Source organism: Bufo gargarizans, chromosome 1 (genome assembly GCF_014858855.1).
Source record: "Bufo gargarizans isolate SCDJY-AF-19 chromosome 1, ASM1485885v1, whole genome shotgun sequence".
NCBI lineage: Eukaryota > Metazoa > Chordata > Amphibia > Anura > Bufonidae > Bufo > Bufo gargarizans.
In genome coordinates this window covers 278,331,863-278,359,861 of record NC_058080.1, presented here as the reverse complement: position 1 = coordinate 278,359,861, position 27,999 = coordinate 278,331,863, and the positions used below count along the sequence as shown (strand labels likewise).

At 56.2% G+C, this 27,999-nt stretch overlaps 1 protein-coding gene across 2 annotated transcripts; it reads right to left on the bottom strand.

The window, feature by feature from the left end:
• Nucleotides 1–15: 15 nt before the first annotated feature.
• LOC122945073 (sodium-dependent proline transporter-like) lies at nt 16–27,843 on the bottom strand. Of its 2 annotated transcripts, none has more exons than XM_044303915.1 (15): nt 27,710–27,843; nt 19,013–19,229; nt 16,430–16,561; nt 16,212–16,360; nt 16,083–16,132; nt 11,796–11,934; nt 11,548–11,721; nt 7,956–8,059; nt 7,627–7,751; nt 7,438–7,550; nt 4,404–4,538; nt 4,148–4,247; nt 2,820–2,938; nt 1,691–1,864; nt 16–174 (listed from the first exon to the last, which is right to left on the bottom strand). In XM_044303915.1, exons 1-15 carry the CDS (start codon nt 27,809–27,811, stop codon nt 16–18), a joined length of 1,992 nt encoding a protein of 663 aa, XP_044159850.1. In that variant the 5' UTR covers nt 27,812–27,843. The 2 variants fall into 2 exon arrangements, with proteins under 2 accessions (XP_044159850.1, XP_044159859.1); XM_044303924.1 differs by having other exon boundaries at nt 11,587–11,721.
• Between the last annotated feature and the right edge of the window lie 156 nt (nt 27,844–27,999).

Sequence of the window (27,999 nt, the reverse complement as noted above, 5' to 3'; positions counted from 1 at the left end):
CTGTCATGCTGAGGCTCAGACCTCACTGCTGCCCCCATTCTGCCAGACAAGGTCACTGAAGTCTTGGGTGGTCAGGTTCACGGTGTAAGGAACATCGATGACTTCACTGGACGGATCCCGCTGCTCGCTGGCCGTGCGCCAAGAGTTCAACGGGCGGAGAGAATTCTTAAATCTCTGGAAGCAAAAAACAGTGGATAGTAATCGGGGACAGGCTGATACGGGGGGCACAGGGCAGTGACGGGCTGACACTCGGGGGGGGCACAGGGCAGTGATGGGCTGACACTGGGGGGGAGGGGAGCGCAGGGTAGTGACGGGCTGACACTTCGAGGGGCGCGCAGGGCAGTGACGGGCTGACACTTCGAGGGGCGCGCAGGGCAGTGACGGGCTGACACGTCGGGGGGCGCGCAGGGCAGTGACGGGCTGACACGTCGGGGGGCGCGCAGGGCAGTGACGGGCTGACACGTCGGGGGGCGCGCAGGGCAGTGACGGGCTGACACGTCGGGGGGCGCGCAGGGCAGTGACGGGCTGACACGTCGGGGGGCGCGCAGGGCAGTGACGGGCTGACACGTCGGGGGGCGCGCAGGGCAGTGACGGGCTGACACGTCGGGGGGCGCGCAGGGCAGTGACGGGCTGACACGTCGGGGGGCGCGCAGGGCAGTGACGGGCTGACACGTCGGGGGCGCGCAGGGCAGTGACGGGCTGACACGTCGGGGGGCGCGCAGGGCAGTGACGGGCTGACACGTCGGGGGGCGCGCAGGGCAGTGACGGGCTGACACGTCGGGGGGCGCGCAGGGCAGTGACGGGCTGACACGTCGGGGGCGCGCAGGGCAGTGACGGGCTGACACGTCGGGGGGCGCGCAGGGCAGTGACGGGCTGACACGTCGGGGGGCGCGCAGGGCAGTGACGGGCTGACACGTCGGGGGGCGCGCAGGGCAGTGACGGGCTGACACGTCGGGGGGCGCGCAGGGCAGTGACGGGCTGACACGTCGGGGGGCGCGCAGGGCAGTGACGGGCTGACACGTCGGGGGGCGCGCAGGGCAGTGACGGGCTGACACGTCGGGGGGCGCGCAGGGCAGTGACGGGCTGACACGTCGGGGGGCGCGCAGGGCAGTGACGGGCTGACACGTCGGGGGGCGCGCAGGGCAGTGACGGGCTGACACGTCGGGGGGCGCGCAGGGCAGTGACGGGCTGACACGTCGGGGGGCGCGCAGGGCAGTGACGGGCTGACACGTCGGGGGGCGCGCAGGGCAGTGACGGGCTGACACGTCGGGGGGGCGCGCAGGGCAGTGACGGGCTGACACGTCGGGGGGCGCGCAGGGCAGTGACGGGCTGACACGTCGGGGGGCGCGCAGGGCAGTGACGGGCTGACACGTCGGGGGGCGCGCAGGGCAGTGACGGGCTGACACGTCGGGGGGCGCGCAGGGCAGTGACGGGCTGACACGTCGGGGGGCGCGCAGGGCAGTGACGGGCTGACACGTCGGGGGGCGCGCAGGGCAGTGACGGGCTGACACGTCGGGGGGCGCGCAGGGCAGTGACGGGGTGTGTGTGTGTGTGCGCGCGTGTGTGTGTGTGCCCCCAGGGCAGTGACGGGCTGACACTGGGGGGGGGGGGGGGGTGCGGTGCCCAGGGCAGTGACGGGCTGACATGCTGGTAACAATAGGGATGATAATTTACCATCAGATTTACTCACATCAAGCAGCGTCCCGGACTGTTGGAAGATTGCGACTCCGGCCCAGATGGGGATCTGGATGCAGCACAAGGTTCCCATACAGACCCCCAGTGCCTTGCCCCAGCGGGGGTACTCATAGCGGCCGTAGCGCAGTGGGGTGTTGTACATTTCCATGAAGATGTAGAACAGAATAAACTGCGAAAATAGAAAGTCACTGTCTAATACTATAAAATGAAGTGAAAAAGAGAAGAGCGCGGAGCCGCAGCCGGCAGCAGAGGTACGATCGCTGGTCGATCTGTTAAAGGGAACCTGCCAGTTCCAAACACCCCCATACTGGAGTAAGAGGAGTATAGTGTAAGTGACGCCAAGTCCGGTTATGTCACACTCGCATTCCGACGCCGTGCTCCACAAAACGGCAGCAAGATGTATCGAGAGGACGAATCGAAGAGCAGAAGATAAAAGTTACATAACCAGCCTCAGCACTGCTCACTTTAGTTTGGGGGCTGTTTCCCTTTAAACAGGCCTTGTGGCTTAACTTGGATATTAACTAAGCCAGTGACCTCTGCAGGCAGCTGTTTTGGGGTTATTGCCCTCTTCAATGCAGAGGGAACAGACTTAACTGGGTGAAAGACATTTGTCAGGCCATAACGAGAAATAGTACCCCTCCGAATCCTAACCTAGGCCTCTCGCCCAGTACTCTCTGCTCGGATGAGGGGCAATCACCCAGAAACAGCTGTCTGCAGATGAGGTGCTGGCTTATTTAATATCAGAGTCATGTCTCAAGGCCTAGTTAAAGGTTCGAACATTGACTCACAGGAGAGCTGCCTTACATCTGAGGTTCAGACTTTTTTTATTTTTGGAATGAGCTCATTTGCATTTATTTTTCTAGAATCCACACCCTGTACGACTCCTTATGCCTACTAGGTGAAGGCGCCTGGTGTCTCCGGGCACAGGGTGTTCCGCTGCATAAACAGTTATGACCACTAGATGGCGCCCGTGTCCTATATGCAGTCATTGTGTTGTGTTCTACATTGCCTGCAGAGGGCAGCAAACCGAACCTGCATAAGATTACACTAAACGCTCACTGGCTCCCATCACCCCAAAACATTTACACCCTCGGAAATAAAGCAATGACTAGGAGGTCACTCACCAGCAGCAGGACGGGGGTGCAGAAGACCCAGCATGCCTTGAAGAACAGAAGAAGCTTGGTGCACCATGGGGGACATCTGCAGATCATGTCTATAATGTCCTGACAGAACTGGTTAACACCTGGGAGACGAGGAAAGCAATGGGATGACTGAGACTGGGGGCAAACACCTGCACTGGCGCTCTGCTGAGGAGGCTCGGTGGGTTCACTGGGAACGTGCCTTCTGTCCTCCCTCGCCTCAAATGTACAATATCATATATAACAGATTGGACCGCGAAAAATATCTACAGAGACATGAAGGATGAGCACGTTTCTGCTGAAATCCTCTGTGCTGCTCCTTCCACTATATAACTCTCACCCTGTGACCTCCTACCGGATCAGCGCACTCCTCTCCTGAAATCCTCTGTGCTGCTGGGAACCTGCTTCTTCCACTATGTATCTCTCATCCTTTTGACCTCCTATTGGGTCAGCGCACTCCTCTCCTGAAATCCTCTGTGCTGCTCCTTCCACTATGTAACTCTCACCCTGTGACCTCCACAGGATCAGCGCACTCCTTCTGAAATCCTCTGTGCTGCTGGGAACCTGCTCCTTCCACTATGTATCTCTCATCCTTTTGACCTCCTATCGGGTCAGCGCACTCCTCTCCTGAAATCCTCTGTGCTGCTCCTTCCACTATGTAACTCTCATCCTGTCACCTCCACAGGATCAGCGCACTCCTCCTGAAATCCTCTGTGCTACTCCTTCCACTATGTAACTCTCATCCTGTCACCTCCACAGGATCAGCGCACTCCTTCTGAAATCCTATGTGCTGCTGGGGATCCTGCTCCTTCCACTATGTAACTATTAGCCTGCAACCTCCACAAGATCAGTACACTGCTCTCCTGAAATCCTCTGTGCTGCTCCATTATGCAACTCTAACCCTGTGACCTCCACAAGATCAGCACACTCCTCTCCTGAAATACTCTGTGTTGCTCCTTCCACTAACTAACTCTCATCCTGTCACCTCCACAGGATCAGCACACTCCTCTCCTGAAATACTCTGTGCTGCTCCTTCCACTATGCAACTCTCATCCTGTCACCTCCACAAGAACAGCACACTCCTCTCCTGAAATCCTCTGTGCTGCTGTGAACCTTGCTCCTTCCACTATGTAACTCTCATCCTGTGACCTCCACAAGAACAGCACACTGCTCTCCTGAAATCCTCTGTGCTGCTGGGACCCTTCTCTTTCCACTATGTAACTCTCATCCTGTGACCTCCATAGAATCAGCGCACTCCTCTCCTGAAATCCTCTGTGCTGCTGTGGGCCCTGTTCCTTCCCCATGTAACTCACCGTAGAAGAAGGCCATCCCGAGACACATGAAGAGGGTGATGATGATGAGTCCGAAGCTGGTGCTGTAAGAGTCTATCAGGGTGAACCAGTAAATGCCGCCCTGGGGGGAGATAACACCTCGGTACTGAGTGACGCCCCGGCTTCTCACCCCACTCACCGTTACCGCGCTGGTTTATGGCATCACCGCCTCTCTCCCCCCCCCCCCCCCCTCAATATTTCCAGTCGCCCTTGTTGGGGGGCAGTTCTGCCGTCTCACCTCAGTAACCAGCAGCAGTCCCATCAGGAAGAAGAAGAAGCAGAGTCCGGCCAGGAAGACCACCTTACGCTTCCAGTGCCGCAGAGACGGAAACTCGTCCAGAGCGGCGGTGGTGATCCCCTCCATGTTCCCGAACTGATCGGAGAGAAGAGGAAGCAATCAGCACCCCAATACTGTGCATGGAGCAGGGCTAGGATAGTACTACCGGACCCAGGACATGGAGGAGGATTGGGATAGTAGTACCAGATCCCCCCAAATCTGTGTGCACCCCAATACTGTGCATGGAGCAGGGCTAGGATAGTACTACCGGACCCAGGACATGGAGGAGGATTGGGATAGTAGTACCAGATCCCCCCAAATCTGTGTGCACCCCGATACTGTGCATGGAGCAGGGCTAGGATAGTACTACCGGACCCAGGACATGGAGGAGGATTGGGATAGTAGTACCAGATCCCCCCAAATCTGTGTGCACCCCGATACTGTGCATGGAGCAGGGCTAGGATAGTACTACCGGACCCAGGACATGGAGGAGGATTGGGATAGTAGTACCAGATCCCCCCAAATCCATGTGCACCCCGATACTGTGCATGGAGCAGGGCTAGGATAGTACTACCGGACCCAGGACATGGAGGAGGATTGGGATAGTAGTACCAGATCCCCCCAAATCCATGTGCACCCCGATACTGTGCATGGAGCAGGGCTAGGATAGTACTACCGGACCCAGGACATGGAGGAGGATTGGGATAGTAGTACCAGATCCCCCCAAATCTGTGTGCACCCCGATACTGTGCATGGAGCAGGGCTAGGATAGTACTACCGGACCCAGGACATGGAGGAGGATTGGGATAGTAGTACCGGATCCCCCCAAATCTATGTGCACCCCGATACTGTGCATGGAGCAGGGCTAGGATAGTACTACCGGACCCAGGACATGGAGGAGGATTGGGATAGTAGTACTAGATCCCCCCAAATCTGTGTGCACCCCGATACTGTGCATGGAGCAGGGCTAGGATAGTACTACCGGACCCAGGACATGGAGGAGGATTGGGATAGTAGTACCGGATCCCCCCAAATCTATGTGCACCCCGATACTGTGCATGGAGCAGGGCTAGGATAGTACTACCGGACCCAGGACATGGAGGAGGATTGGGATAGTAGTACCAGATCCCCCCCAAATCTGTGTGCACAGCGATACTGTGCATGGAGCAGGGCTAGGATAGTACTACCGGACCCAGGACATGGAGGAGGATTGGGATAGTAGTACTGGATCCCCCCAAATCTATGTGCACCCCGATACTGTGCATGGAGCAGGGCTAGGATAGTACTACCGGACCCAGGACATGGAGGAGGATTGGGATAGTAGTACTAGATCCCCCCAAATCTATGTGCACCCCAATACTGTGCATGGAGCAGGGCTAGGATAGTACTACCGGACCCAGGACATGGAGGAGGATTGGGATAGTAGTACTAGATCCCCCCAAATCTATGTGCACCCCAATACTGTGCATGGAGCAGGGCTAGGATAGTACTACCGGACCCAGGACATGGAGGAGGATTGGGATAGTAGTACTAGATCCCCCCAAATCTATGTGCACCCCAATACTGTGCATGGAGCAGGGCTAGGATAGTACTACCGGACCCAGGACATGGAGGAGGATTGGGATAGTAGTACCAGATCCCCCCAAATCCATGTGCACCCCGATACTGTGCATGGAGCAGGGCTAGGATAGTACTACCGGACCCAGGACATGGAGGAGGATTGGGATAGTAGTACCGGATCCAGGACATGGAGGATGATTGGGATAGTAGTACCAGATCCGCCCAAATCTATGTGCACCCCGATACTGTGCATGGAGCAGGGCTAAGATAGTACTACTGGACCCAGGACATGGAGGAGGATTGGGATAGTAGTACCGGATCCCCCCCCCAAATCTATGTGCACCCCGATACTGTGCATGGAGCAGGGCTAGGATAGTACTACCGGACCCAGGACATGGAGGAGGATTGGGATAGTACTACCGGACCCAGGACATGGAGGAGGATTGGGATAGTAGTACCGGATCCCCCCCAAATCTATGTGCACCCCGATACTGTGCATGGAGCAGGGCTCGGATAGTACTACCGGACCCAGGACATGGAGGAGGATTGGGATAGTAGTACCGGATCCCCCAAATCTATGTGCACCCCGATACTGTGCATGGAGCAGGGCTAGGATAGTACTACCGGACCCAGGACATGGAGGAGGATTGGGATAGTACTACCGGACCCAGGACATGGAGGAGGATTGGGATAGTAGTACTGGATCCCCCAAATCTATGTGCACCCCAATACTGTGCATGGAGCAGGGCTAGGATAGTACTACCGGACCCAGGACATGGAGGAGGATTGGGATAGTAGTACCAGATCCCCCCAAATCTATGTGCACCCCGAGATATCCTGTTGTCCACAGAGGAGGGCTGGGATAGTAGTACTGGACCCTGTACACAGAGGAGGATTGGGATAGTAGTACTGGGTCCTCCAACTGAATGTGACTGAAGAAATCAGGGAAATTTGGTTGCAGGGTGGGGAATGTGAACCGGAGCCTTGGAGAGTCCGACTACTGACAACTTGGTCTGACTTGTATAAACTACAAAGAATGGGCAAATGTGTCCCCCCCCCACCCCAGGGGGGCGACTTAATAAACCAGATCCTGGCACTCGCCCCATTATTGATCTGCTTCCAGTCACAGTTGAGGGATCGGGGGGGTCGGCCATATCTGAGGGTGTGCCCCCGAGGAGTCAGAAGGCCTGGAGCAGGGAGTGCGGGCCCCTAGGGGCCGCGTGTATCTGGGGTGCATGGACTGTTTTGGGGTGTGAGTTACGCTCGGTTTGCAGTGAAAGGTGAGTGCGAGACTGAGTGGAGTAAATTAACCCCTTGCAGTCACACCTGTGACAACCCAGAGATACCGTACACAGAGGAGGTTTGGGCTAGTAGTACCAGGTCCTTTGTGCTGGGACTTGTGGTGGTCAGGAGTAGGAATCTGGGGGTCACTTACCAGAGTGTCCACTCCCAGAGTAAAGAGCATCAGGAAGAACAGGATGGACCAGAAGACGGAGCCGGGCAGCAGAGCCAGGGCCTCTGGGTAGGCGACAAAGGCCAATCCTGGACCTGGTAGAGGACAGTGGACAGTCACGTGGACATGGTCACCACAATACAGAGGGACCTCCATACTACATGCACTGACCCGATTCTGCCACTTCCCCCACCGGAACCTTCTTCTTCCAGGCCATGTGACCCAGCACCGAGAATATCGCGAATCCAGCAAAAAAGCTGGTGCTGCAGTTACCGATGGCGATGACCAGAGTGTCCCTGCGCGACAGAACAGACATATTACATCCAGGCCGGGGCCGACAGCAGCCAATCAGGGCAGGCACCGAGAAATGAGAGCTGGGATCTGATTGGTCGCTATCTGCAGCCCCCCCCTCCCCCGCCCCTTTCTCCTTATATAAAACCTGCGAGTAGTCCTGCACAACTATCACCCCCAGCGGATGCTCTGAAGTCACCACCACTTACCGGATCACGTTGTTATCAAACTTGTTGTAGGAGGCCATGGAGAGCAGCCCCCCGAAACCGATGCCCAGGGAGTAGAAGATCTGAGACGCCGCGTCATTCCACACCTGAGACACAAAGATGGCCGAAGTCAGGAAAAGCAGGAGGAGAGTAAAGCACATATGTGGGTGTATATAGGGTAGCGGTGGTACCTGGGCGCTCTGTGTGGGTGTATATAGGATAGAGGTGGTACCTTGGTGCTCTGTGTGGGTGTATATAGGGTAGCGGTGGTACCTGGGCGCTCTGTGTGGGTGTATATAGGATAGAGGTGGTACCTTGGTGCTCTGTGTGGGTGTATATAGGGTAGCGGTGGTACCTGGGTGCTCTGTGTGGGTGTATATAGGGTAGCGGTGGTACCTGAGCGCTCTGTGTGGTTGTATATAGGGTAGAGGTGGTACCTGGGTGCTCTGTGTGGTTGTATATTAAGTGGAGGTGGTACCTGGGTGCTCTGTGGGTGTATATAGGATAGAGGTGGTACCTGGGTGCTCTGTGTGGGTGTATATAGGGTAGCGGTGGTACCTGGGTGCTCTGTGTGGGTGTATATTAAGTAGAGGTGGTACCTGGGTGCTCTGTGGTTGTATATAAGGTGGAGGTGGTACCTGAGCGCTCTGTGTGGGTGTATATAGGGTAGCGGTGGTACCTGGGTGCTCTGTGTGGGTGTATATAGGGTAGCGGTGGTACCTTTGCGCTCTGTGTGGGTGTATATAGGGTAGCGGTGGTACCTGGGCGCTCTGTGGTTGTAGATAAGGTGGAGGTGGTACCTGGGTGCTCTGTGTGGTTGTATATTAAGTGGAGGTGGTACCTGAGCGCTCTGTGTGGGTGTATATAGGGTAGCGGTGGTACCTGGGTGCTCTGTGTGGGTGTATATAGGGTAGCGGTGGTACCTTGGCTCTCTGTGTGGGTGTACATAGGGTAGCGGTGGTACCTGGGTGCTCTGTGGTTGTATATAAAGGTGGAGGTGGTACCTGGGCGCTCTGTGTGGGTGTATATAGGGTAGCGGTGGTACCTGGGTGCTCTGTGTGGTTGTATATTAAGTGGAGGTGGTACCTGGGTGCTCTGTGGGTGTATATAGGGTAGAGGTGATACCTGAGCGCTCTGTGTGGGTGTATATAGGGTAGCGGTGGTACCTTGGCGCTCTGTGTGGGTGTATATAGGGTAGCGGTGGTACCTTGGCGCTCTGTGTGGGTGTATATAGGGTAGCGGTGGTACCTGGGTGCTCTGTGGTTGTATATAGGGTAGTGGTGGTACCTTGGCGCTCTGTGTGGGTGTATATAGGGTAGCGGTGGTACCTGGGCGCTCTGTGTGGGTGTATATAGGGTAGCGGTGGTACCTGGGTGCTCTGTGTGGGTGTATATAGGGTAGCGGTGGTACCTGGGTGCTCTGTGTGGGTGTATATAGGGTAGCGGTGGTACCTGGGTGCTCTGTGTGGGTGTATATAGGGTAGCGGTGGTACCTTGGCGCTCTGTGTGGGTGTATATAGGGTAGCGGTGGTACCTGGGTGCTCTGTGTGGTTGTATATTAAGTGGCGGTGGTACCTGGGTGCTCTGTGGGTGTATATAGGATAGAGGTGGTACCTGGGTGCTCTGTGTGGGTGTATATAGGGTAGCGGTGGTACCTGGGTGCTCTGTGTGGGTGTATATTAAGTAGAGGTGGTACCTGGGTGCTCTGTGGTTGTATATAAGGTGGAGGTGGTACCTGAGCGCTCTGTGTGGGTGTATATAGGGTAGCGGTGGTACCTGGGTGCTCTGTGTGGGTGTATATAGGGTAGCGGTGGTACCTTTGCGCTCTGTGTGGGTGTATATAGGGTAGCGGTGGTACCTGGGCGCTCTGTGGTTGTAGATAAGGTGGAGGTGGTACCTGGGTGCTCTGTGTGGTTGTATATTAAGTGGAGGTGGTACCTGAGCGCTCTGTGTGGGTGTATATAGGGTAGCGGTGGTACCTGGGTGCTCTGTGTGGGTGTATATAGGGTAGCGGTGGTACCTTGGCTCTCTGTGTGGGTGTACATAGGGTAGCGGTGGTACCTGGGTGCTCTGTGGTTGTATATAAAGGTGGAGGTGGTACCTGGGCGCTCTGTGTGGGTGTATATAGGGTAGCGGTGGTACCTGGGTGCTCTGTGTGGTTGTATATTAAGTGGAGGTGGTACCTGGGTGCTCTGTGGGTGTATATAGGGTAGAGGTGATACCTGAGCGCTCTGTGTGGGTGTATATAGGGTAGCGTTGGTACCTTGGCGCTCTGTGTGGGTGTATATAGGGTAGCGGTGGTACCTTGGCGCTCTGTGTGGGTGTATATAGGGTAGCGGTGGTACCTGGGTGCTCTGTGGTTGTATATAGGGTAGCAGTGGTACCTTGGCGCTCTGTGTGGGTGTATATAGGGTAGCGGTGGTACCTGGGCGCTCTGTGTGGGTGTATATAGGGTAGCGGTGGTACCTGGGTGCTCTGTGTGTGTGTATATAGGGTAGCGGTGGTACCTGGGTGCTCTGTGTGGGTGTATATAGGGTAGCGGTGGTACCTGGGTGCTCTGTGTGGGTGTATATAGGGTAGCGGTGGTACCTTGGCGCTCTGTGTGGGTGTATATAGGGTAGCGGTGGTACCTGGGTGCTCTGTGTGGTTGTATATAGGATAGCGGTGGTACCTGAGCGCTCTGTGTGGGTGTATATAAGGTGGAGGTGGTACCTGGGTGCTCTGTGTGGGTGTATATAGGGTAGAGGTGGTACCTGGGTGCTCTGTGTGGGTGTATATAGGGTAGAGGTGGTACCTGGGTGCTCTGTGGTTGTATATAGGGTAGCGGTGGTACCTGGGTACTCTGTGGTTGTATATAGGGTAGCAGTGGTACCTGAGCGCTCTGTGTGGGTGTATATAGGGTAGCGGTGGTACCTGGGTGCTCTGTGTGGGTGTATATAGGGTAGCGGTGGTGCCTGGGTGCTCTGTGGTTGTATATAAGGTGGAGGTGGTACCTGGGCGCTGTGTGTGGGTGTATATAGGGTAGCGGTGGTACCTGGGTGCTCTGTGGTTGTATATAGGGTAGCGGTGGTACCTTGGCGCTCTATGTGGGTGTATATAGGGTAGCGGTGGTACCTTGGCTCTCTGTGTGGTTGTATATAGGGTAGCGATGGTACCTGAGCGCTCTGTGTGGGTGTATATAGGGTAGCGGTGGTACCTGGGTGCTCTGTGTGGGTGTATATAGGGTAGCGGTGGTACCTGGGTGCTCTGTGCTTGTATATAGGGTAGAGGTGGTACCTGGGTGCTCTGTGTGGGTGTATATGAGGTGGTAACTGGGCGCTCTGTGTGGGTGTATATAGGGTAGCGGTGGTACCTGGGTGCTCTGTGTGGGTGTATATAGGGTAGCGGTGGTACCTGGGTGCTCTGTGTGGGTGTATATAGGGTAGCGGTGGTACCTGGGTGCTCTGTGGTTGTATATAGGGTAGCGGTGGTACCTGGGTGCTCTGTGTGGGTGTATATAGGGTAGCGGTGGTACCTGGGTGCTCTGTGTGGGTGTATATAGGGTAGCGGTGGTACCTGGGTGCTCTGTGTGGGTGTATATAGGGTAGCGGTGGTACCTGGGCGCTCTGTGGTTGTATATAGGGTAGCGGTGGTACCTGGGCGCTCTGCAGTCTCTTCCAGTCTGCTGACAGGTAGAATCGGACGCCGTCTATAGACCCCTCCAGCGTTGCTCCCCGGATGATGAGCACAATCAGGACGACATAAGGGAACGTGGCCGTGAAGTACACAATCTGCAAAGAAGGGACGCAGGTGAGAGCTCTGAGGTGGAGGAGGAGATGATGGGAGTAATGGGTCAATCTCTCACCTTTCCAGAGCTGCGGATTCCCTTTATCATACAGAGGAAGATGATGATCCAGGCGGCGAGCAGGCACAGGGCGAGCTGCCAGCGCACGGGGCCCGGGTCACTGAGGCCTGAACTGTGCACAACACCCAGCACCTTCTCACTGCAACCACAGGGGGCGCAACACGTTATACAGAGAGCATAATATGCAGCGCAAGCAGAGTGTGTGAGAGGTAGGCGGGGGGGGGGGGCAGGCTGCGCTCTACAGGCACAGGTCAGGGGGGGGCAGGCGCACAGGTGGGGGGGGCAGGCTGCGCTCTACAGGCACAGGTCGGGGGGGGCAGGCACACAGGTGGGGGGGCAGGCTGCGCTCCACAGGCACAGGTCGGGGGGGGGGGCAGGTGCACAGGTGGGGGGGCAGGCTGTGCTCCACAGGCACAGAAGGGGGGGCAGGCACACCGGTGGGGGGGGGGGGGCAGGCGGCACTCCACAGGCACAGGACAGGCGGGGTGAGGCAGGCCGCGCTCCACAGGCACAGGACAGGCCGCGCTTCACAGGCACAGGACAGGCGGGGGGGGGGGGGCAGGCCGCGCTCCACAGGCACAGGACAGGCGGGGGGGGGGGGCAGGCCGCGCTCCACAGGCACAGGACAGGCGGGGGGGCAGGCCGCGCTCCACAGGCACAGGACAGGCGGGGGGGGGCAGGCCGCGCTCCACAGGCACAGGATAGGCGGGGGGGGGCAGGCCGCGCTCCACAGGCACAGGATAGGCGGGGGGGGGGGGCAGGCCGCGCTCCACAGGCACATGATAGGCGGGGGGGGGCAGGCCGCGCTCCACAGGCACATGATAGGCGGGGGGGGCAGGCCGCGCTCCACAGGCACAGGATAGGCGGGGGGGGCAGGCCGCGCTCCACAGGCACAGGACAGGCGGGGGGGGGCAGGCCGCGCTCCACAGGACAGGCGGGGGGGGCAGGCCGCGCTCCACAGGCACAGGACAGGCAGGGGGGCAGGCCGCGCTCCACAGGCACAGGTCAGGCGGGGGGGCAGGCCGCGCTCCACAGGCACAGGACAGGCGGGGGGGGGGGTGCAGGCCGCGCTTCACAGGCACAGGACAGGCAGGGGGGCAGGCCGCGCTTCACAGGCACAGGACAGGCGGGGGGGGGGGCAGGCCGCGCTCCACAGGCACAGGACAGGCGGGGGGGGGGCAGGCCGCGCTCCACAGGCACAGGACAGGCGGGGGGGCAGGCCGCGCTCCACAGGCACAGGACAGGCGGGGGGGGGGCAGGCCGCGCTCCACAAGCACAGGTCAGGCGGGGGGGGGCAGGCCGCGCTCCACAAGCACAGGTCAGGCGGGGGCAGGCCGCGCTCCACAGGCACAGGACAGGCGGGGGGGGGCAGGCCGCGCTTCACAGGCACAGGACAGGCGGGGGGGGGCAGGCCGCGCTCCACAGGCACAGGACAGGCGGGGGGGCAGGCCGCGCTCCACAGGCGGGGGGGCAGGCTGTGCTCCACAAGCACAGGCGGCCGTCTTTAACAAGGGGCAAAAGGGTCAGCTGCCCCGGGCCCAGTTGCTCCTGGGTTAGGGTTAGCCACTGCCCCGGGTGTCAGACTGTCAGCTACACAGGGGGTGCTGCCATGCCATGCCTGCCGGCACTCCAGGCAGCGTACTGTGAGAGCTTTGATTCTCTAGGACCTTCACCATGTGACCAGTAACCTAGCAATATTACTGGTCACATGGCTATGAGTTCATCAAGGTCCTTTCTACCAGGAGTGTTGCTGTAGAAGTTTGCCTTAACAGTGGAGCTTTTTTTTGTGAAGATTACATCAGAAAAAGGTGACAGGGGCTGTTATGCTAATATACTGTAAACTACTACTGTATAGTGGGGTGCTGTATACTGCGGGGTCCTGTATACTGTGGAGTGCTATACTGCTGTACTGTATACTGTGGGGGGCTGTATACTGTGGGGTGCTATACTGCTGTACTGTATACTGTGGGGGGCTGTATACTGTGGGTGCTGTATATTGTGGAGTGCTATACTGCTGTACTGTATACTGTGGGGGGCTGTATACTGTAGGTGCTGTATATTGTGGAGTGCTATACTGCTGTACTGTATAGTGTGGGGGGCTGTATACTGTGGGTGCTGTATATTGTGGAGTGCTATACTGCTGTACTGTATACTGTGGGGGGCTGTATACTGTGGGTGCTGTATATTGTGGAGTGCTATACTGCTGTACTGTATAGTGTGGGGGGCTGTATACTGTGGGTGCTGTATATTGTGGAGTGCTATACTGCTGTACTGTATAGTGTGGGGGGCTGTATACTGTGGGTGCTGTATATTGTGGAGTGCTATACTGCTGTACTGTATAGTGTGGGGGGCTGTATACTGTAGGTGCTGTATATTGTGGAGTGCTATACTGCTGTACTGTATAGTGTGGGGGGCTGTATACTGTGGGTGCTGTATATTGTGGAGTGCTATAATGCTGTACTGTATAGTGTGGGGGGCTGTATAGTGTGGGGGGCTGTATATTGTGGAGTGCTAAACTGCTGTAGTGTATAGTGTAGGGGGCTGTATAGTGTGGGGTGCTGTATCATGTATAGTTTGGGGTGCTGTATACGGTGAGGTGCTATACTGCTCTACTGTATACTGTGAGGTGTTGTATACTGTGGGGTGCTATACTGCTCTACTATATACTGTGTGGTGCTGTGTACTATAGGGTGCTATACTGCATACTGTGGGGTGCTGGGGTGCACTGTAACGCTAGGGTGAGCTGAGCCCTGGTCTCCTTCCTGCAGAGCGGTGCCCACTTCCAGCCTGAGCCCAGCTGCCCAGAGCACTGATCCTGAGCCGCTGGAGTCTTCAGAACTGGAAGTATTTATATCACTGGACTCTACCAGGTGTGTGGAATTTTGTGTGTGTGTTGTGGTGGAGGGCGTGATTGCCTGCTAGGTTGTGGGAAGGCGGGATCCAGGGGGCCCAAGTACATTTTTGCCCAGGGTCCAATCAATATTAAAGACGGCCCTGGCTCCATAGGCACAGGTGCAGGGGGGGCAGGCTGCGCTCCACAGGCACAGGTGCAGGGGGGGCAGGCTGCGCTCCACAGGCACAGGTGCAGGGGGGGCAGGCTGCGCTCCACAGGCACAGGTGCAGGGGGGGCAGGCTGCGCTCCACAGGCACAGGTGCAGGGGGGGCAGGCTGCGCTCCACAGGCACAGATGCAGGGGGGGCAGGCTGCGCTCCACAGGCACAGATGCAGGGGGGGCAGGCTGCGCTCCACAGGCACAGATGCAGGGGGGGCAGGCTGCGCTCCACAGGCACAGATGCAGGGGGGGCAGGCTGCGCTCCACAGGCACAGATGCAGGGGGGGCAGGCTGCGCTCCACAGGCACAGATGCAAGGGGGGCAGGCTGCGCTCCACAGGCACAGATGCAGGGGGGGCAGGCTGCGCTCCACAGGCACAGATGCAGGGGGGGCAGGCTGCGCTCCACAGGCACAGATGCAGGGGGGGCAGGCTGCGCTCCACAGGCACAGATGCAGGGGGGGCAGGCTGCGCTCCACAGGCACAGATGCAGGGGGGGCAGGCTGCGCTCCACAGGCACAGATGCAGGGGGGGCAGGCTGCGCTCCACAGGCACAGATGCAGGGGGGGCAGGCTGCGCTCCACAGGCACAGATGCAGGGGGGGCAGGCTGCGCTCCACAGGCACAGATGCAGGGGGGGCAGGCTGCGCTCCACAGGCACAGATGCAGGGGGGGCAGGCTGCGCTCCACAGGCACAGATGCAGGGGGGGCAGGCTGCGCTCCACAGGCACAGATGCAGGGGGGGCAGGCTGCGCTCCACAGGCACAGATGCAGGGGGGGCAGGCTGCGCTCCACAGGCACAGATGCAGGGGGGGCAGGCTGCGCTCCACAGGCACAGGTGCAGGGGGGGCAGGCTGCGCTCCACAGGCACAGGTGCAGGGGGGGGCAGGCTGCGCTCCACAGGCACAGGTGCAGGGGGGGGCAGGCTGCGCTCCACAGGCACAGATGCAGGGGGGGCAGGCTGCGCTCCACAGGCACAGGTGCAGGGGGGGCAGGCTGCGCGGCACAGGTGCAGGGGGGGGCAGGCTGTGCTCCACAGGCACAGGTGCAGGGGGGGGCAGGCTGCGCTCCACAGGCACAGGTGCAGGGGGGGGGCAGGCTGCGCTGCACAGGCACAGGTGCAGGGGGGGCAGGCTGCGCTGCACAGGCACAGGTGCAGGGGGGGCAGGCTCCACAGGTGCAGGGTCAGGCTGGGCTCCACAGGCAGGGGCAGGCTGGGCTCTCCATATATCACTTACTTCCAGAAGGCCTCGCTGGCGCTGAATCTGGAGCCGTTGCTGGAGACGTTCTGCGGGGTGGACACATAACACGTATGAGTCATACGACCCGTCCACGTGATCATCCGCTCCCTGAAGACCCCCGCTTACCTGGCACAGCGCCGCATACTCCGGGGCTTCGCAGGACCAGGGCAGGGGGCTCTGGAAGGAATTGCCCAGGTAAAAGAAAGTCCAGGCGATTATAACATTATAATATAAGGAGACCAGAGCGGAGACCAGGAGCATCCCGATGCCGATACCTGCGGAGAGGAGACGTGTCACACCAGGGGACGGGCCGGCTGCAGGGGCCACTCACACTCACCACTCACCCTTCAGGATGGGGCAGCACTTCCACACGGTGATGGGTCCGGCCGCTCCGTACTGACCCAAGCTCAGCTCCATGAGGAAGAGGGGGAGGCCGGCAAAGAAGAGCATGATGGAGTACGGGATGAGGAAGGCTCCTGGGAGGAAGAGAGAAGAGGCTGAGCACACAGCGGCCAATCAGATGAGGGGTTTTATTTTCTAAGGAGTCTGTAAAAAATAAGAGCTGGAATCTGATTGGTTGGGAGACAAAGCCTGTGATGTCACCGCGATCATTACTGCATGGCAACAGTTTCTACATCACTACCTACAGAAGGGGCGTGGCTAAAGCAATCGGCGCAATCTGGATCAATTAACCAAGATGACGCCGGGGGGTGACGGCTTTGCTGCAGCACGAGATGCCTCCCTCCCCCATGCCTGATCATGCCAGCTTCCTGTAAATGCGCACCTGCTGCGCCATGCGATCTATGTAAACCTGCCGATTTCTCCGAGCCGTCCGTCACATGCAGATAGAGACGTGGCAGGGACCACGGGCAGACACATTCCAGGGGCCAGGTCCAGGCCTGTCCGCTCTCCTACCTGGCGCATTCCGCAGTGGATTACACCGCGCACTCCATACATCCTGCGCAGAGGGGTCACCGCTAAGGGTTAATTCACAGGCCGGGCGTCCTGACTGAGACCTCTGACAGATGCCTCCACCTGGGGGCCATCAGCAGCCTCCACTTGGGGGCCATCAGCAGCCTCCACCTGGGGGCCATCAGCAGCCTCCACCTGGGGGCCATCAGCAGCCTCCACCTGGGGGCCATCAGCAGCCTCCACCTGGGGGCCAGGGTTAGGATGCGTTTATCTAAAGCAGTTTTGTAGACTACTACCCTCATCATGGTCAGTGGAGCAGACAGCAGAGCCTGTGGAGCGGGGGAGGGACGGCGTGTCATGATTTCATGTATACAGTAATTGGCGGCACAGGTCGGGCCGGTTCCTCCCGTAAATAATTTACTATAAATACGGACAGCTCAGCCGGTAATTAATGGAAATTAACAGCAGATCTGGCGCCACGCGCGTCCTGCGCTGCCGTCTCCGGGGGGTCAGCCGCCTATCACGCTGTTAGACGCAGCGAGGCGATCAGTCGGGGGCCAAAGGGGTCTTCTGTCCCTTCAGTGTGCACTACATGGAGGCAGCGGAGAAAGCTAGGGGTCACAGGGGTCCCCGCACAACACCAGGGACTGGAAAAGTAATCCCCCGCACAACAACATCAGGGATCGGGTGGGAAAGTAATCCACCGCACAACAACACCAGGGACTGGGAAAGTAATCCACCACACAACACCAGGGACTGGGAAAGTAATCCACCGCACAACAACACCAGGGATCGGGTGGGAAAGTAATCCACCACACAACACCAGGGACCGGGAAAGTAATCCCCCGCACAACACCAGGGACCGGGAAAGTAATCCCCCGCACAACACCAGGGCCCGGGAAAGTAATCCCCCGCACAACACCAGGGACCGGGAAAGTAATCCCCCGCACAACACCAGGGACCGGGAAAGTAATACCCCGCACAACACCAGGGACCGGGAAAGTAATACCCCGCACGACACCAAGGACCGGAAAAGTAATCCCCCGCACGACACCAGGGACCGGGAAAGTAATCCTGCGCACAACACCAAGGACCGGAAAAGTAATCCCCCGCACGACACCAGGGACCGGGAAAGTAATCCTGCGCACGACACCAGGGACCGGGAAAGTAATCCTGCGCACGACACCAGGGACCGGGAAAGTAATCCTGCGCACGACACCAGGGACCGGGAATGTAATCCACCGCACGACACCAGGGACCGGGAATGTAATCCACCGCACAACACCAGTGACAGGGAAAGTAATCCTGCGCACGACACCAGGGACCGGGAAAGTAATCCTGCGCAAGACACCAGGGACCGGGAAAGTAATCCTGCGCACGACACCAGTGACCGGGAAAGTAATCCTGCGCACGACACCAGTGACCGGGAAAGTAATCCACCGCACATCACCAGGGATCGGGAAAGTAATCCACCGCACATCACCAGGGACCGGGAAAGTAATACCCCGCACAACACCAGAGACCGGGAAAGTAATCCACCGCGCACTACACCAGGGACCGGGAAAGTAATCCACCGCACAACACCAGAGACCGGGAAAGTAATCCACTGCGCACAACACCAGAGACCGGGAAAGTAATCCACTGCGCACAACACCAGAGACCGGGAAAGTAATCCACTGCGCACGACACCAGGGACCGGGAAAGTAATCCTGCGCACGACACCAGGGATTGGGAAAGTAATCCTGCGCACGACACCAGGGATTGGGAAAGTAATCCTGCGCACGACACCAGGGACCGGGAAAGTAATCCTGCGCACGACACCAGGGACCGGGAAAGTAATCCTGCGCACGACACCAGGGACCGGGAAAGTAATCCTGCGCACCTTCTGGCACAAAGCAACCAATTCATAGGCGGTGTAAGGTCAGACTAGACCACGTGCAGGTGCCCCAGGGGTCAGATGCTGTGATAGACGTAAGTACACAAACAGTAATAGTAAATCCCCTCCATCCACTCACCTCCTCCATTCCTGTAACACAGATATGGAAACCTCCAGACATTGCCCAGACCCACGCAGTAGCCAATGCAGGAGAGCAGGAACTCATACTTTCCGCCCCAGGTCTCCCGGGGGGGCTCAGACAGCAGGGTTGGGGCCACAGATTGGACATGTGACGGCGGCTGTGTGACATTATTGGCATTTTCTGGACCTGGGATCTCCTGAGCTGATGGTGACTCCTGAGAGACAAGACAGAAACAACCTGTTATTGTAGGAACTGGTGTGTGCAGCTCAATGCCAGTCCTCAGCTCATGTAGAAAGGTCCTTGCACTGTGTAGGGAAGCCCAGGGCTACTTAGGGCCTATTACCAAACATGACAGTATTATTCACAGATGAGACTAGTCCAACCATGACACGTCCCAGGTTTGCACTTTGTTTATGTTTGTGCCGTGTACTTTGTGATCTGCGCTTTATGTTACTACTATCTGCTATGTAAAGCGGTGGTGCATGTGCCCCTGGGGAGGGTTAACCTGGGTGGCACGGGCATCCTAACCATCCAGCAATGTCATGTTGGCACAGAAGCATTTTGCCATGCCATAGAATTTTGGGGGAGAGGCTGATGACCTGATATATATAGGATTGGGTTTGGTGCTAAAGGGTAGTTGGGAGGATGCCTAGGGTTGAGCAAAACCCAGCGATGTTGGCCAGATCCCTCAGAGAACGCGAGTCTGACACAACCGGGACAGAAGTGTCCAAGTGCCAACTGATCCATTACAGAAGAAGGCAGTACTCCTCACAAGACTGATCCCACACCAAAGGTGACAAACACCACCTGAGGTGCCACTGTGTAAATACTGCTCCTGAAGAGGTGGTTGGTTTGCCATCTAGAGAATGAGTGGCCCCAAACACAATCATAACCTACACGCAGGAAAGGTAGCATCACCAGAGGAACGTGTGCCATACTTCATGTTCCAGGACATCATGTGTCCTGGGGGTCAGGTCTCAATGCTCAGCTAAAGGACCCTGCCCATAAGAGTTTACTACTGATGTTGTGTGCCCAAAGGACTGTGGGGGCAACCACCAAGATCTGCGCTTTAGTGCTATTTTGAACCATCTCCTCCATGTCTGACACATTCCTTTAAGGGAATCTATCCCATCTCCTATGACTTTTACTGAGTGATCTCCTGGATCCATGAAACAATGAGCAGGAAAGAAAAGATGGAGAAACGACAAACAGGAAGCAAGAACGGTAGACAAGTGATGAAAGGATCAGGTGGGGAAGACCAACATAGCAGAAGGAGAGTGGAGCAGCTGCAAGAAAGTATGGACAGGTGAAGATGAGGAATGATGGACAGGAGAGAAGAATAGATAGGAGAAACAACAAGGAGTTATGGAAGAGCGATGAGGAATGATGGACAGGGGAGAAGAAATGATGAGGGTGATAAGGAGTAGGCCGCCCTCCTAGGCCCTTACTTAGCATAAGTTATTGTAGAAGGAATTCCTGGAAGACGTCTTCTGTGTGCAGAGTCATGGAAACATCCACCTCAGAGACAATAAGCCCTGGAAAGCACCAAACAGGAGCTTGAAAAGTCCATCGAGGCGCATAGAGATCTCATCCATCCACAGCGACGCAGAACAGCGCCCCCTCTGGACAAGCTACAGTTCTGCAGGAAATTCATGGCCACAAGAACTGCTCCTCCAGAAACAAGTCTGTGGGAATGAACCTTCCAGGAGATCCCCGAGAAGAGACACCAGAGGACAACTGCTCAGCACTGACTACACAGCCCGGAGACCCTACTGCTCCCCGTTATCAGCCATTTCAGGGGGGAGGATGACTGTAGGACAGGAGAATACAGTCTATTGCCCCCTGTTATCAGCCATTTCAGGGGAGAGGACGACTGTAGGACAGGAGAATACAGTCTATTGCTCCCTGTTATCAGCCATTTCAGGGGAGAGGACGACTGTAGGACAGGAGAATACAATCTATTGTCCCCTGTTATCAGCCATTTCAGAGGAGAGGATGACTGTAGGACAGGAGAATACAGTCTATTGCTCCCTGTTATCAGCCATTTCAGGGGAGAGGATGACTGTAGGACAGGAGAATACAGTCTATTGCCCCTGTTATCAGCCATTTCAGGGGAGAGGATGACTGTAGGACAGGAGAATACAGTCTATTGCCCCCTGTTATCAGCCATTTCAGGGGGGAGGATGACTGTAGGACAGGAGAATACAATCTATTGCCCCCTGTTATCAGCCATTTCAGGGGAGAGGATGACTGTAGGACAGGAGAATACAGTCTATTGCCCCCTGTTATCAGCCATTTCAGGGGAGAGGATGACTGTAGGACAGGAGAATACAGTCTATTGCCCCCTGTTATCAGCCATTTCAGGGGAGAGGATGACTGTAGGACAGGAGAATACAGTCTATTGCCCCCTGTTATCAGCCATTTCAGGGGAGAGGATGACTGTAGGACAGGAGAATACAGTCTATTGCCCCCTGTTATCAGCCATTTCAGGGGAGAGGATGACTGTAGGACAGGAGAATACAGTCTATTGCCCCCTGTTATCAGCCATTTCAGGGGAGAGGATGACTGTAGGACAGGAGAATACAGTCTATTGCCCCCTGTTATCAGCCATTTCAGGGGAGAGGATGACTGTAGGACAGGAGAATACAGTCTATTGCCCCCTGTTATCAGCCATTTCAGGGGAGAGGATGACTGTAGGACAGGAGAATACAGTCTATTGCCCCCTGTTATCAGCCATTTCAGGGGAGAGGATGACTGTAGGACAGGAGAATACAGTCTATTGCCCCCTGTTATCAGCCATTTCAGGGGAGAGGATGACTGTAGGACAGGAGAATACAGTCTATTGCCCCCTGTTATCAGCCATTTCAGGGGAGAGGATGACTGTAGGACAGGAGAATACAGTCTATTGCCCCCTGTTATCAGCCATTTCAGGGGAGAGGATGACTGTAGGACAGGAGAATACAGTCTATTGCCCCCTGTTATCAGCCATTTCAGGGGAGAGGATGACTGTAGGACAGGAGAATACAGTCTATTGCCCCCTGTTATCAGCCATTTCAGGGGAGAGGATGACTGTAGGACAGGAGAATACAGTCTATTGCCCCCTGTTATCAGCCATTTCAGGGGAGAGGATGACTGTAGGACAGGAGAATACAGTCTATTGCCCCCTGTTATCAGCCATTTCAGGGGAGAGGATGACTGTAGGACAGGAGAATACAGTCTATTGCCCCTGTTATCAGCCATTTCAGGGGAGAGGATGACTGTAGGACAGGAGAATACAGTCTATTGCCCCCTGTTATCAGCCATTTCAGGGGAGAGGATGACTGTAGGACAGGAGAATACAGTCTATTGCCCCCTGTTATCAGCCATTTCAGGGGAGAGGATGACTGTAGGACAGGAGAATACAGTCTATTGCCCCCTGTTATCAGCCATTTCAGGGGAGAGGATGACTGTAGGACAGGAGAATACAGTCTATTGCCCCCTGTTATCAGCCATTTCAGGGGAGAGGATGACTGTAGGACAGGAGAATACAGTCTATTGCCCCCTGTTATCAGCCATTTCAGGGGAGAGGATGACTGTAGGACAGGAGAATACAGTCTATTGCCCCCTGTTATCAGCCATTTCAGGGGAGAGGATGACTGTAGGACAGGAGAATACAGTCTATTGCCCCTGTTATCAGCCATTTCAGGGGAGAGGATGACTGTAGGACAGGAGAATACAGTCTATTGCCCCCTGTTATCAGCCATTTCAGGGGAGAGGATGACTGTAGGACAGGAGAATACAGTCTATTGCCCCCTGTTATCAGCCATTTCAGGGGAGAGGATGACTGTAGGACAGGAGAATACAGTCTATTGCCCCCTGTTATCAGCCATTTCAGGGGAGAGGATGACTGTAGGACAGGAGAATACAGTCTATTGCCCCCTGTTATCAGCCATTTCAGGGGAGAGGATGACTGTAGGACAGGAGAATACAGTCTATTGCCCCCTGTTATCAGCCATTTCAGGGGAGAGGATGACTGTAGGACAGGAGAATACAGTCTATTGCCCCCTGTTATCAGCCATTTCAGGGGAGAGGATGACTGTAGGACAGGAGAATACAGTCTATTGCCCCCTGTTATCAGCCATTTCAGGGGAGAGGATGACTGTAGGACAGGAGAATACAGTCTATTGCCCCCTGTTATCAGCCATTTCAGGGGAGAGGATGACTGTAGGACAGGAGAATACAGTCTATTGCCCCCTGTTATCAGCCATTTCAGGGGAGAGGATGACTGTAGGACAGGAGAATACAGTCTATTGCCCCCTGTTATCAGCCATTTCAGGGGAGAGGATGACTGTAGGACAGGAGAATACAGTCTATTGCCCCTGTTATCAGCCATTTCAGGGGAGAGGATGACTGTAGGACAGGAGAATACAGTCTATTGCCCCCTGTTATCAGCCATTTCAGGGGAGAGGATGACTGTAGGACAGGAGAATACAGTCTATTGCCCCTGTTATCAGCCATTTCAGGGGAGAGGATGACTGTAGGACAGGAGAATACAGTCTATTGCCCCCTGTTATCAGCCATTTCAGGGGAGAGGATGACTGTAGGACAGGAGAATACAGTCTATTGCCCCTGTTATCAGCCATTTCAGGGGAGAGGATGACTGTAGGACAGGAGAATACAGTCTATTGCCCCCTGTTATCAGCCATTTCAGGGGAGAGGATGACTGTAGGACAGGAGAATACAGTCTATTGCCCCTGTTATCAGCCATTTCAGGGGAGAGGATGACTGTAGGACAGGAGAATACAGTCTATTGCCCCCTGTTATCAGCCATTTCAGGGGAGAGGATGACTGTAGGACAGGAGAATACAGTCTATTGCCCCTGTTATCAGCCATTTCAGGGGAGAGGATGACTGTAGGACAGGAGAATACAGTCTATTGCCCCCTGTTATCAGCCATTTCAGGGAGAGGATGACTGTAGGACAGGAGAATACAGTCTATTGCCCCCTGTTATCAGCCATTTCAGGGGAGAGGATGACTGTAGGACAGGAGAATACAGTCTATTGCCCCTGTTATCAGCCATTTCAGGGGAGAGGATGACTGTAGGACAGGAGAATACAGTCTATTGCTCCCTGTTATCAGCCATTTCAGGGGAGAGGATGACTGTAGGACAGGAGAATACAGTCTATTGCTCCCTGTTATCAGCCATTTCAGGGGAGAGGATGACTGTAGGACAGGAGAATACAGTCTATTGCTCCCTGTTATCAGCCATTTCAGGGGAGAGGATGACTGTAGGACAGGAGAATACAGTCTATTGCCCCCTGTTATCAGCCATGTCAGGGGAGAGGATGACTGTAGGACAGGAGAATACAGTCTATTGCCTCCTGTTATCAGCCATTTCAGAGGAGAGGATGACTGTAGGACAGGAGAATACAGTCTATTGCCCCCTGTTATCAGCCATTTCAGGGGAGAGGATGACTGTAGGACAGGAGAATACAGTCTATTGTCCCCTGTTATCAGCCATTTCAGGGGAGAGGATGACTGTAGGACAGGAGAATACAGTCTATTGCCCCCTGTTATCAGCCATTTCAGGGGGAGGATGACTGTAGGACAGGAGAATACAGTCTATTGCCCCCTGTTATCAGCCATTTCAGGAGAGAGGATGACTGTAGGACAGGAGAATACAGTCTATTGCCCCCTGTTATCAGCCATTTCAGGGGGAGGATGACTGTAGGACAGGAGAATACAGTCTATTGCCCCCTGTTATCAGCCATTTCAGAGGAGAGGATGACTGTAGGACAGGAGAATACAGTCTATTGCCCCCTGTTATCAGCCATTTCAGGGGAGAGGATGACTGTAGGACAGGAGAATACAGTCTATTGCCCCCTGTTATCAGCCATTTCAGGATGACTGTAGTGTTCCTCCATGGGCTCATTTAATATCAGAGTCATATCTCAAGGGCATTTTAAAGGGTTGAACATTGTCCAGAAGTTCCGAACTGTAGGGTTACTGGCTCTTTTGAATGAGCCCTCCGCAGGATGATGATGAGGGTCACGTGTAAAATTCCAGAATGTAAATGAATCACCATACAATGACTGCAGTATCGGTGATGTATCTAATCCTGGGTGTATCGCGCCGCGTCCTAGGTCATGACTCACACATCTTTACATTGCTGGACACCACAATGCTTTACACACCTTCTACAGCTGTATAAGGCTACTTTCACACCTGCACAGACGGATCCGCACCTATAATGCAAACGCTGGTATCCGTTCAGAACGGATCCGTCTGCATTATTCTCTCCAGAAAAAGTCTAAGTGTTAGTCAAACGGATCCGTCCTGACTTCACACTGAAAGTCAATGGGGGACGGATCCATTTACAATTGCACCATATTGTGTCAGTGAAAACGGATCCGTCCCCATTGACTTGCATTGTAAGTCAGGACGGATCCGTTTGGCTCCGCATCGTCAGGCGGACATCAAAACGCTGCAGGCGGCCTCCGGAGCGGAATGGAGACGGGACGGAGGCAGACTGAGGCATTCGGAGCGGATCCTTATCTATTCAGAATGCATTGGGGCTAAACTGATCCGTTTGGGGCCGCTTGTGAGAGCCCATGACGGATCTGACAGGCGGACCCAGAAACGCCAGTGTGAAAGTCGCCTAAGCAGTATGAACCGCTGACAGCACCATTCTGAACCTCTGGATGTAAATTCTAAATGTTCTCATTCATTGGCAGTAAGCAGAGATCTTGTGAAGACAAATGACAGTCTGCAGAGCTCAGAGGACTGTCCCCGGCTGTTATCTGGAGGGCAGGGTGTTCCTCACAGTGACGTCATCGGGTGCTGTATACGGGGTTATTTATAGAGCGCGGTGATGAGGAGGAGGAGGAAGGAATATACTGACACCCCAGCACCCTGCTGTCTCTCTCTCTCACACCCCAGCACCCTGCTGTCTCTCTCTCTCACACCCCAGCACCCTGCTGTCTCTCTCTCTCACACCCCAGCACCCTGCTGTCTCTCTCTCTCACACCCCAGCACCCTGCTGTCTCTCTCTCACACCCCAGCACCCTGCTGTCTCTCTCTCACACCCCAGCACCCTGCTGTCTCTCTCTCTCTCACACACCCCAGCACCCTGCTGTCTCTCTCTCTCTCACACACCCCAGCACCCTGCTGTCTCTCTCTCTCTCACACACCCCAGCACCCTGCTGTCTCTCTCTCTCTCACACACCCCAGCACCCTGCTGTCTCTCTCTCTCTCACACACCCCAGCACCCTGCTGTCTCTCTCTCTCTCACACACCCCAGCACCCTGCTGTCTCTCTCTCTCTCACACACCCCAGCACCCTGCTGTCTCTCTCTCTCTCACACACCCCAGCACCCTGCTGTCTCTCTCTCTCACACACACCCCAGCACCCTGCTGTCTCTCTCTCTCTCACACACCCCAGCACCCTGCTGTCTCTCTCTCTCACACACCCCAGCACCCTGCTGTCTCTCTCTCTCTCTCTCACACCCCAGCACCCTGCTGTCTCTCTCTCTCACACACCCCAGCACCCTGCTGTCTCTCTCTCTCTCTCTCTCACACCCCAGCACCCTGCTGTCTCTCTCTCTCTCTCACACCCCAGCACCCTGCTGTCTCTCTCTCTCTCTCACACCCCAGCACCCTGCTGTCTCTCTCTCTCTCTCACACCCCAGCACCCTGCTGTCTCTCTCTCTCTCTCACACCCCAGCACCCTGCTGTCTCTCTCTCTCACACCCCAGCACCCTGCTGTCTCTCTCTCTCACACCCCAGCACCCTGCTGTCTCTCTCTCTCACACCCCAGCACCCTGCTGTCTCTCTCTCTCACACCCCAGCACCCTGCTGTCTCTCTCTCTCACACCCCAGCACCCTGCTGTCTCTCTCTCTCACACCCCAGCACCCTGCTGTCTCTCTCTCTCACACCCCAGCACCCTGCTGTCTCTCTCTCTCACACCCCAGCACCCTGCTGTCTCTCTCTCTCTCACACCCCAGCACCCTGCTGTCTCTCTCTCTCTCTCACACCCCAGCACCCTGCTGTCTCTCTCTCTCTCTCACACCCCAGCACCCTGCTGTCTCTCTCTCTCTCTCACACCCCAGCACCCTGCTGTCTCTCTCTCTCTCTCACACCCCAGCACCCTGCTGTCTCTCTCTCTCTCTCACACCCCAGCACCCTGCTGTCTCTCTCTCTCACACCCCAGCACCCTGCTGTCTCTCTCTCTCACACCCCAGCACCCTGCTGTCTCTCTCTCTCACACACCCCAGCACCCTGCTGTCTCTCTCACACACCCCAGCACCCTGCTGTCTCTCTCTCTCACACACCCCAGCACCCTGCTGTCTCTCTCTCTCTCTCTCACACCCCAGCACCCTGCTGTCTCTCTCTCTCTCTCACACCCCAGCACCCTGCTGTCTCTCTCTCTCTCACACCCCAGCACCCTGCTGTCTCTCTCTCTCTCTCTCACACCCCAGCACCCTGCTGTCTCTCTCTCTCTCACACACCCCAGCACCCTGCTGTCTCTCTCTCTCTCTCACACACCCCAGCACCCTGCTGTCTCTCTCTCTCTCACACACCCCAGCACCCTGCTGTATCTCTCTCTCTCTCACACCCCAGCACCCTGCTGTCTCTCTTAGTTTGACCCCTGTCCATGACACCTCAGCCCACCCCACTGTCTCTGACCACTCCATACTCTTCTGCCTTCGATCTCACCTGTGCTGGGGATGTGTTGGCAGCAGTCTCTCCGGCGGTCTCATCGGGCTGCATGTCTCTCTTGTGCAGCCCCTCACTCCAGTGCTCGGGGGGCAGCTTCATGTGTCTGTGCCGGATGCCGCTGGTTTGGAACAGAGTCGGCGCTGACTTCCCAGACACAATCTCACCTGAGGCCAGGTGTGCTAAGTTCCGCCCCCTCCTATGTCATCACTCCATCACCATGACAACAGGACCTGACCCAACCTGTACTGTCATTCACAATGATGATCCCTTCCTCCACCCCCGCCTGT

Bases quoted from the DNA above. Each gene is read 5' to 3' on its own strand.
- LOC122945073 (XM_044303915.1), bottom strand. From the start codon at position 27,811: ATGAAGCTGCCCCCCGAGCACTGGAGTGAGGGGCTGCACAAGAGAGAC. The intron at 2,939-4,147 runs GTGAGTTACATG...CTCGTCTCCCAG, and splicing joins CGGGATGGCCTTCTTCTACG to GTGTTAACCAGTTCTGTCAG. The intron at 175-1,690 runs GTGAGTAAATCT...TTTTGCTTCCAG, and splicing joins AGTCCGGGACGCTGCTTGAT to AGATTTAAGAATTCTCTCCG.